Genomic DNA, 10,113 nt, shown 5'->3' on the forward strand with positions numbered 1-10,113 from the left:
TGGAAGCCACAAAGAAAAGAGTAATACATGTGAACATACAACGTGTGTGTGTGTGTGTGTGTGTGTGTGTTAAAGGTCAGCATGATTTTGTATGTATTTCCTTATATTAAAATGTAGTTTATTTTTGTAAATAAATGTCGCATTTGAAGTCTTCCTCAGACTGTTTGAAGTTTGTCCTGGCATATAAGCATGTATTTCTATTACACGTGCCTGAGTCAGTGACTGTGACTTAGAGATGCGCGGATGGGCTATTATTTCATCCGCAACTGCATCACAAAACGCATGATCCGTCCGCTACACATCCGCACCAATTTTTTTGACCAATTTTTAAAACCGCACCCGCCCGCCATCCGCCTGTTGTTTTTAGGTATAGGCGCTGCTGACGCGAGGCTAGAAAGTTCTTGCCTGTTCTTGAAAGGAGACTGATCCAATGCCGCAAAGATATTTAAAGGATAAAGCCCCTAGTATGAAAGCCTATTGGCTATGTTGTAGCCTATCCCCAGAATATTATCAGTGAAGTGACGTCTGTCTCCGATCGATGCACAGGGAGAAACTTTAAAATAGCCAAGCACATCGGCAAACCTGACCTTACCATAGGCTAGTAGGCCTACACTTTTTTATCATTGTAATAAAACGCAATTTGGTACACCATTTTAATATGGTAATATAGGCTTGTTTTTAGTTTAGAAGGAAACGCTGAGTCTGTTAGCCAATTCCGAAATGTCACCGCATTGTAGGCTTTATACTGTAACAACCCCAACACTTGCCTGCTTGCCTTGCAAATCAAAGTTTTCCGACTATTTTTCTTACCTTCTTTCTTAGCTGGTGATGTTACTGAACTAGAAGTGTAACTTGTTCTGAACATCTAGCGCTGCCAATGCCCAATGTCACTTCTGAGTCAAATCACTCCATCATCTCTTTGAAATTCCTTATTCCACGAGTGATAGGCTACAATGACTGGCTGTTTTAAAATATAACTAATAGCCTAACGAAACAAAATAACCCAGGCAGTTTCATCTACGACACGTTAAGGCTTCTTCCAATACTGACAGCTGACTCATAGCTTGCAGGTTTGTGGCGTTGCAAAGAGACGCGACATGATAGGGATTGTCACTTAATTTGAACTTTTTCGCTTCCTTTGTTTGCTTTGTATGCATACACGGAACTAGGCCAATTTACTGCCTGATGAAAATTTGATTATTAAAAAATGTGCTTGGATGTAGGTAACGACATTTAACAATGTGTAGATATTTTGAATTTCGTTGGGTAAACCGCCACCCGCCCGAATTTAATTAAAATATTATTTTTTGTCACTTCACCCGCCCGATCCGCGGTTTAACCGCGGAGTCCGCGGGTGCAACCGCCAACCGCGCATCTCTACTGTGACTCTCTCTCTGTGTGTGTGTGTGTGTGTGTGTGTGTGTGTGTGTGTGTGTGTGTGTGTGTGTGTGTGTGTGTGTGTGTGAATCCATTCCATGACTCAGGTTTTTGGTTTTTCCTTCCTTCATTGTTTACGCATTTGTGTGTGTGTGCCCCCCCCCCTTCCCTGCAGCTCCTAACACAGATGACTTCATATTGATATCCTTCATCCGTCCTTTTCTCTTCCTCCTCTCTTCCTCCTCTCTTCCTCTTCTCCCTCTCTCCTCCCTCTCTCTCCGATCTCCTCTCCCCTCTTTTGTTTGTTCCAGTCACATGATGCAGAGGTTGGAGGAGGTTTTCTCTCGTCTCCTCCACCTCCCATTTCAGAGTTTGTTATTATTTTTCTTTTTCTTTCTTCCTTATGCCCAAACAGTTTCTCTCCCTCTCTAATTCACACTGCTCTTCTGTGCTTTGACTGGCTATCTTATATATATTACATTCTATCTGGTGTGTGTGTGTGTGTGTGTGTGTGTGTGTATGTGTGTGTGTGTGTGTGTGTGTGTGTGTGTGTGTGTGTGTGTGTGTGTGTGTGTGTGTGTGTGTGTGTGTGTGTGTGTGTGTGTGTGTGTGTGTGTGTGTGTGTGTGTGTGTGTGTGTGTGTGTGTGTGTGTAGATCCCATCTGATGCCGAGGTTGAAGGAGTCTCGCTCCCACGAGTCGTTGCTCAGCCCTAGTAGTGCAGTGGAAGCTCTGGACCTCAGCATGGAGGACGAGGTGCTCATCAAACCAGTGCACACCAGCATCCTCGGACAGGACTACTGCTTTGAGGTACGAACACACACACACACACACACACACACACACACACACACACACACACACAAAACACACCATGGAGGGATTGCTCATCAAACCAGTGCACAGCAGCATCCTCTGACAGGACTACTGCTTCGAGGTACACAAGCACAAACTCAAACACACTCTCACAAGCATATGCACATGTGTAAACACACATGCATGCACACACACACACACACACACACACACACACACACACACACACCACTGTCTCTCCCTGTGTGTAATGTGTCATGTCCTCCCCAGGTGACCACGTCTACAGGCAGTAAGTGTTTCTCGTGTCGCTCGGCTGCTGAGAGGGACAAGTGGATGGAGAACCTGAGACGAGCCGTCCACCCAAACAAGGTAGGGTACAGTCACTGACCAGCCCCCCCCCCCCCCCCCCCCCACCCCACCCCCCACACGGACTCAGCCTCTGACCACCTCCACTCCAGGGCTAGTCCGCTAATAAGATACCCAAGAGCTACCAATAACCCAACCTTGACGCTCCGTGAGGAAAATAAGGGAGGAGAGAAATATGTTTGGGGAAAGGACAGGAGAGATTGATAAGAGAGGAGAGAGAAGGCTGCTTGGAGAGTGGAGAGGTGGATAAGGGAGGAGAGACAGAGAAATATAGATGTTTGGGGAGGGGAGGCGAGGAGAGATGGATTAGGATGTTTAGGGAGAGGACAGTAGAAATTGTTTAGAGTGGTGAGAGAGAGAGATAGATGCTTAAGAAGTGGAGAGGTGGATAAGGGAGGAGAGAGAGAGAAAGTGATGTTTGGGGAGAGGAGAGGAGGGGTGGATAACGAAGGAGAGAGAGGGAAACTGAGAAAGAGAGATGATGAGTGAGTGAGTGAGAGAGAGAGAGAGAGATAGTGTGTATGTGTGAGTGAGAGAGAGATAGTGTTTATGTATGTGTTTGAGTGAGAGAAAGAGATGATTGGAAAGTGGAGAGGTGGATACGCGAGAAGAAAGAGAAAGAGAGAAAGAAAAGGCAACGTTTGGGTAGAGAAGGAGAGTGAGAGGTAAATAAGGGAGTAGGAAACGACAAAGTTTTAACTAGAAAATGCATTTCCTGAAGGAAATACCAGTGCATGAAATGCAAAAGTTAGGAAAGGAAGAAGAAAAGAAAGAAGAGTGAAAGAAGGAAAGAAGAAAGGAAAGAAGAGTGGAAGAAGGAAAGAAGAAAGGATAGAAGAGTGAAGAAAGGAGAGAAGAGAGGATGAAGGAAAGAAGAGTGTAAGAAGAAAAGAAAGAAGAGTGAAGAAAGGAAAGAAGAGTGGAAGAAGAAAAGAAAGAAGAGTGAAGAAAGGAAAGAAGAGTGAAAGAAGGAAATAATAGTTGAAGAAGGAAAGAAGAGTGAAAGAAGGAAAGAAGAAAGGAGAGTGAAGAAAGGAAAGAAAAGTGAAAGAAGGAAAGAAGAGTGGAAGAAGGAAAGATGAGTGGAAGAAGGAAAGAAGAGTGAAAGAGAAAAAGAGAGTGAAAATATTGAAAAAAGGAGATAAAAATGTAGTGAAGAAGAGAGATTGAGTGTGAGAGAAAGTAGACTGAGAGGGATAGAGAGAAAGATGGAGAGATGGAGAGAAAAAAAGTAGAGAATGGAAGGTGTCTTAATGTTCCTAGTTACAGTTAAATTGAGAGGGACAGAGAAGAGGTTCCTTTGATTTGGCGCAGCTGTCAGTGAAGCACAGGTGCAAGCCAGTTTAACCTCCCTATTATGATGTCATAATGGCCCAATGTAAGTCAATGGGAAAATTTCGATTCGTTTTTATTTAATATCTTAAAAAGTATAAAGTTTAGAAAAGTGAAAAATACATAGCATAAGTGTCCTTTACAAGACCTACGCGACAAAGTTTGAATGAAGTTTCTACGTTAAGCGGTTCGGGCTGAATTAATCGCAGAAAAAGGTAACAAGAATAAGAAGAAGAAGAAGAAGAAGAAGAAGAAGAAGAAGAAGAAGCCTAGGAATAACAATACAGGGCATTTCATGCACTGTAATTAAAGCATCACCGTGGCAACCTGCAGACATATGGCTCACCAAATCAGGCCAAGGCTGAATGCAAATCTGACAGCTTTCCTCACTAATACCTACCCGCACACACACGCATACAAATGCATACGCACGCACACACACACACACACACACACACACACACACACACACACACACACACACACACACACACACACACACACACACACACACAGAGAGAGAGAGACACACACACACACACACCGTCTGACAGCCTTCCCCACCTTATTTACCAAATGTGGCTCTAATTACACTTTAAACTAAGTTCCTTGCAACCTCCTCACAGACATCTGCCACTGCCTTCAGTCAGACATTCTCACAGCTTCTCTCTGTGTGTGTGTGTGTGTGTGTGTGTGTGTGTGTGTGTGTGTGTGTGTGTGTGTGTGTGTGTGTGTGTGTGTAATTTCTGTGCTTGACGTATTTCAAAGGTTGTTTCACCAGAGGTGTCTGGATGAGACTTCTCCATCTGTAAACACAACACAGAGAGACGCACAAACACATACACACACACACAAACACACATACACACACACACACACACACACACACACACAGAGAGACATTCTGGACCAGATGTGTGTGTCTGGCTGCTGTCCAGAGCTGATTTATTTATTGTTGGGATGAGATGTGTGGAGCAGTAGACTCATCAGTAATCATAGCAGCAGCTGTGCCATGACTACTGTGCTGCTCAACGTGACAGTCAGACGCCAGCAACACTACACAGCTCTACTAAGGGAGCTCTAAGTCTGCTCAGCACACTCTGTGTGTGTGTGTGTGTGTGTGTGTGTGTATTTGTGTTTGTGTGTGAGTGTGAGTGTGAGTGTGAGTGTGTGAACGTACAAACAATGACCTGTCGTGGTACTTCAAAGAGATGCACAAAACTCTGAAGAAATCTAATCAAAATTCCTAGAACATAACAATAGCATTCCTAAATACAACACCATGACCTGTCAGATGAACAGATGAACATAGATGAACAAAACTCAGATGTGCAGATATGACCTTTCCCTCCTTCCTGTCATTCTCTCTCCCTCTCGCTCTCCTCCACATCTCGTTGTCATCTCGTGGCCCGTTTCCAGGACAACTGTCGTCGGGTGGAGAACCTGCTCCGGCTGTGGATCATCGAGGCCAAGGACCTTCCGGCCAAGAAGAAGTACTTCTGCGAGCTGTGCCTGGACGAAGGCCTCTACGCCCGCACCACCTGCAAGCTGAAGGCCGACAACGTCTTCTGGGGCGAGCACTTCCAGTTCAGCAACCTGCCCTCCGTCCACAGCGTCACCGTGCACCTCTACAAGGACAGCGACAAGAAGAAGAAGAAGGCCGACAAGAACAACTACGTGGGCCTCGTCAACATCCCCGTCGCCGCCATGTCGGGGCGGCAGTTCGTGGAGAAGTGGTACCCGGTGAGCCTGCCCAACCCGGGGAAGGGGAAGGCGCCGGGGCCCATGATTCGGATCAAGGCCCGGTACCAAAGCATGAACATCCTGCCCATGGAGCTGTACAAGGAGTTTGCGGAGTACACCACCAACAACTACATGCTGCTTTGCTCCGTGCTGGAACCGGCCCTCAGCGTCAAGAACAAGGAGGAGATGGCGTGTGCTCTCGTCCACATCCTCCAGAGCACCGGCAAAGCCAAGGTAAAAGTGGTCCTGTGTGTGTGTGTGTGTGTGTGTGTGTGTGTGTGTGTGTGTGTGTGTGTGTGTGTGTGTGTGTGTGTGTACATGAAGGGAAAGGTGTTTTCTATAGGTTGGTGTGTTTTGCCGATGCGTTCTGTACACGTGTACACATGTAGACATTTTGAGGCACAGATAGATTGGCAGTGATGTATGAATCTATGTTTGTTTTTATGTGTGTGAGTGATAAGTGTGTGTACATGTGTGTGTGCGCTGTCATAAAATCTGACCTGTTGTTGAGGCTCAGGATATAAAATGTGCTGATGGTTGCTCAGGTCTTTTAGTGGGCAGACTATTCCTATTCCCATTCTGTTTTATGGGCAGTGTGTGCAGCTTGGTGATGCTTAGTTGTGATTATGCGTGCGTGCGTGCGTGCGTGCGTGCGTGCGTGCGTGCGTGCGTGCGTGCGTGAGTGCATCGTGCCTGCGTGCGTGCGTGCGTGTGTGTGTGTGTGTGTGTGTGCAGCCTCATCTTTTCATTCTGACCTTTGATCCTCATGTATCCTGTGAGTTGCCTGAAGGGCCAGTAGGTGAGTGTGTGTGTGTGTATCAGTGTGTGTGTGTCAGTGTGTGTGTGTCAGTGTGTATTGCTGTGTTTGTGGGAGTGTTTGTGGGGGTGAGTTTGCCGTTTTTTGAAGGCTCTTAAATTTCAAACAAACTGTAATCCTCTGATCTCTTGCCATCCACCCAGAGAGAAAGAGAAAGAGAGGGGAGAAGGGAGGGAGGGAGGTGGAGAGATTGGAGGGAGGACTGAAGCAGGAATGGGGAGAGGAATGAGAAAGGAAAGGAGGGAGGGAGAGAAGAGGAATATTTTTTCAGCTAACACACAAATATTTGTGCACACATATATATTATGTTACTGATGTGTTGAACTCTTTAAAACATGCACACGAAAGATGGAGAGACAGGTAGATAGATAGATCAGGGCTGAGTTTGCGGGTTGTGTGTGTGTTTTTGAGGGTTTTTGCAACTTGTGTTTTAACATTACCCAAGTGCAACTGTATTTTCGTGCCACAAATAATCTCTCTGATCCAGTCACCCATCCCACCCACAACACTTCCTCTTTCCAGCCAGCAGGGGGCCCGAACAAGGACTTGCCATTGGCGGCTTTTTCCATGTCCTGTTTGTTCCCTCCACTGTGATTGGTTGGGATGTTGTCAGTTTCTCTCCAGAGGGTAAAGAGTACAGAGAGAGGGGACTTGTAAACACTTGAACTGCATGACCAAAGATGGCCAAAGACACACACACACACACACACACACACACACACACACACACACACACACACACACACACACACACACACACACACACGGGTGTTTCGGGTGGATTTGTTTAGACTCCTCCTGGTAACAGCCTTCTCTGCCTTTCCTCCATTTTGACGAGTGACCGCAATGGAATGCGGTCAGTTATTGTAGCAGTGACCTTCCTGATTTAGCTTGTGTGTGTGTGCGCACAGTGGAATTTGGATATTTGTGTGTGTGTGTGTGTGTGTGCCTGAGAATATGTATGTGTGTGTGTGTGTGTGTGTTTTGTGTGTGTGTGTGTGTGTGTGTGTGTTCACTATGTGTGGCATCCCTGCATCTCATCCCTAATTCATGAGAAACGCTGCCTCTTCATTTGAGCCGACTCTGTTCTGTCTCTTATCAGCGTGTTTTTGTGCCTTATCACGCACGGCGGCCCCTTTCTCTGTGCTAGCTTATCGAGCGCCGCCTTAAAAAGCAACCCGGGATGCACGGATCGCTATCGGAAGCCTGACGCATTGTGTTCGTGCCTGCGTTCCCTTCCTCTCTCTCTGTAGCACTCTCTCACACCTGCACTCTCTTTTTCTGTCTTTCTCTCTCTCTCTCTCTCTCTCTTTTAGCTGATATCAGCCATTAGTGTGAGTCTCTAAAGCTCAGCTTACTGCAGAGGAGGAGGAAGTTAATAGGAAGAGGGTGAAAGGATGGGGCTTGAACCCTCACTCTCACCCTCACACACACACACACACACCCCAACACACACACACATAACACACACACACACACACACACACACACACGTATCTACAGTACGTGATCAGACACATAGACGCAGTCCCACGCAGTCTCTCTTTGTCTCTCACTCACACACACACACACACACACACACACACTTTCTCTCACGTACACACACACACACACTCCTGCTCCTTGGAGGGCCCTTAGAGACAGTGTGTCCACTGGCCCCCTCAGAGCTGAGATTAATTAGAGCATTATTGCCCTGCTGCCCTGTAGCTACCCCAGGTGCCGGGGCTCTTACACAGCCTCACAGAAGCAGGAGAGAACGGCTATCGCTTGGGCAAGTAGTTAGACTGTGTGTGTGTGTGTGTGTGTGTTTGTGTCCGTGTGTGTGTGTGTGTGTGAGTGTGTGTGTGTGTGTGTGAGTGTGTGCGCGCGTGTGTTAGTGCTGTACTGAGACCCAGCTGAGTCAGAGTTTTCTGTGGTCTTCTCACGCTCTCTTGTCACACACACAGGCCTCCCCTCTCCTCCCCTACCCTCCCCTGGAGGTAGATCTGTTTATCCAGAGTGGGGGAGGTGTTGATCACATGAATTTGTGTGTCCAACTCTCCTAACAAGTGTGTGTGTGTGTGTGTGTGTGTGTGTGTGTGTGTGTGTGTGTGTGTGTGTGTGTGTGTGTGTGTGTGTGTGTGTGTGTGTGGTTATGTGCGTGCAGCTAGCATGCTCAGGCCCTCATTAGCCAATAATGAGGAGGTATTGCATTCTAGCGTGGCTCGGAGGCATCAAAGCACACATATGCACACTCACACACTCACACACTCACACACTCAGACACACTCACTAAATGCCCTACGTCCCAAGCACGTCTGCACACAGCAGCGTGTGAAGTCTGTACATGGCTTAGACATCCCCACCTCCATGCTTACTGGTGTAGAACAGAACAGTCCCTCATTAACTCTTCTTAGCACATGAACTTCAATTCCATCTGTCATGGGCCCAGCTCACCTTTAGAGCAGAACTCAGGCCCAGAAGAATAGAACTCAGGCCCAGAACTATAGAACTCAGGCCCAGAAGAATAACACTCAGACTCAGAACTATAGAACTCAGGCCCAGAACTATAATACTCAGGCCCAGAACTTAGAACTCAAGGACCAGTCAAGTGTTCAGCTGTATTTTTTTGCTGGTCTTCACAGTTCAGTGGTTAGCTAAGAAAGGAGAGCTATGGAAGCTTTTCATGAGAGCTCGGTCTGAACTTGACCTAAACCCATGTTTTTATCTGTGCTTTTTATGCCACTTCCCCATTTCAGCCTTCCAGTGGAACTTATCTCCACAGATCTCTTCATGAGGTCACGGTTCATTTACCCGTTGGCCGACATTGATCTTGGCATGTGAAGTTAACAGGTCTCCAACACACACATCAGAGCACTGTTAACTCTGTTAACTCTGTGTGTGTGTGTGTGTGTGTGTGTGTGTGTGTGTGTGTGTGTGTGTGTGTGTGTGTGTGTGTGTGTGTGTGTCTATATAGAAGAGTATAGAAGGGATGTTTTTGATTTCATTCGGACCAGGGCCAGGTTCTCTATCTTGTGATGGCTAGGAGCTGTGACAATTGGACTTGGCCGAGGGAGAGGAGGAGAAAACAAGTAGAGTCCTGTGCAGGGCAAGGTCACCTCTCAGGATTCCGTTACTATTGGTGTCGCGGAATTCCCCTCCGCTGGTTGCCATGACCACGGCAGGCCCCTGGAGCACTCGTAACAGGCCGGAATTGTTTCAGTAGCTCTTAAACAACACACAGACACACACACACAAGCACACACAACCTGACAGACTGGCACGTATCCCCCTTGAGTTGCTTATTCTAGCTTGAGGCAGTGAAGCACAAGTCAGAGTTTTTAGTTACTTTTTGTTGTTATTATTATTACTTATTATTGGTCTTGAATTGCAACACAGTTGCCAAGAAATCTCCCAGCTAGAACAGAGAGGGAGAGAGAGATATAGTTTCACCATTTACAGCTTCATTGTTGATTGTTGTTGTTTCTCTGTTGTTTCTTTTTCTTTTGTTGTTTTGTTTTTAATGTATTACTCTGCTTTGGCAACACTGTACATGAACATGCTATGCAATGGTCATGCCAATAAAGCTATTTGAATTTGAGAGTGAGCGTGAGAGTGAGCGTGAGAGTGAGAGTGAGCAAGCGAGAGAGAGAGAGAGAGAGAGAGAGAGAGAGAGAGTGTAAG

The 10,113-nt window shown here is 46.5% G+C and overlaps 1 protein-coding gene across 3 annotated transcripts in view; it reads left to right on the forward strand.

Annotated features, from left to right (window-relative positions):
• Window positions 1–10,113, forward strand: part of dab2ipb (DAB2 interacting protein b) — a gene marked incomplete at its 5' end in the record, with an annotated part of 144,174 nt that overhangs the window by 100,383 nt on the left and 33,678 nt on the right. For all 3 annotated transcript variants that reach the window (XM_080848007.1, XM_080848005.1, XM_080848006.1), the window contains 3 exons: window positions 2,033–2,186; window positions 2,463–2,561; window positions 5,310–5,867. In XM_080848007.1, coding sequence (XP_080704133.1) covers window positions 2,033–2,186; window positions 2,463–2,561; window positions 5,310–5,867 — 811 coding nt within the window. The remainder of the gene's footprint in view (window positions 1–2,032; window positions 2,187–2,462; window positions 2,562–5,309; window positions 5,868–10,113) is intronic.

This window comes from Sprattus sprattus (assembly GCF_963457725.1).
Source record: "Sprattus sprattus genome assembly, chromosome: 11".
NCBI classification, from domain to species: Eukaryota; Metazoa; Chordata; class Actinopteri; order Clupeiformes; family Clupeidae; genus Sprattus; species Sprattus sprattus.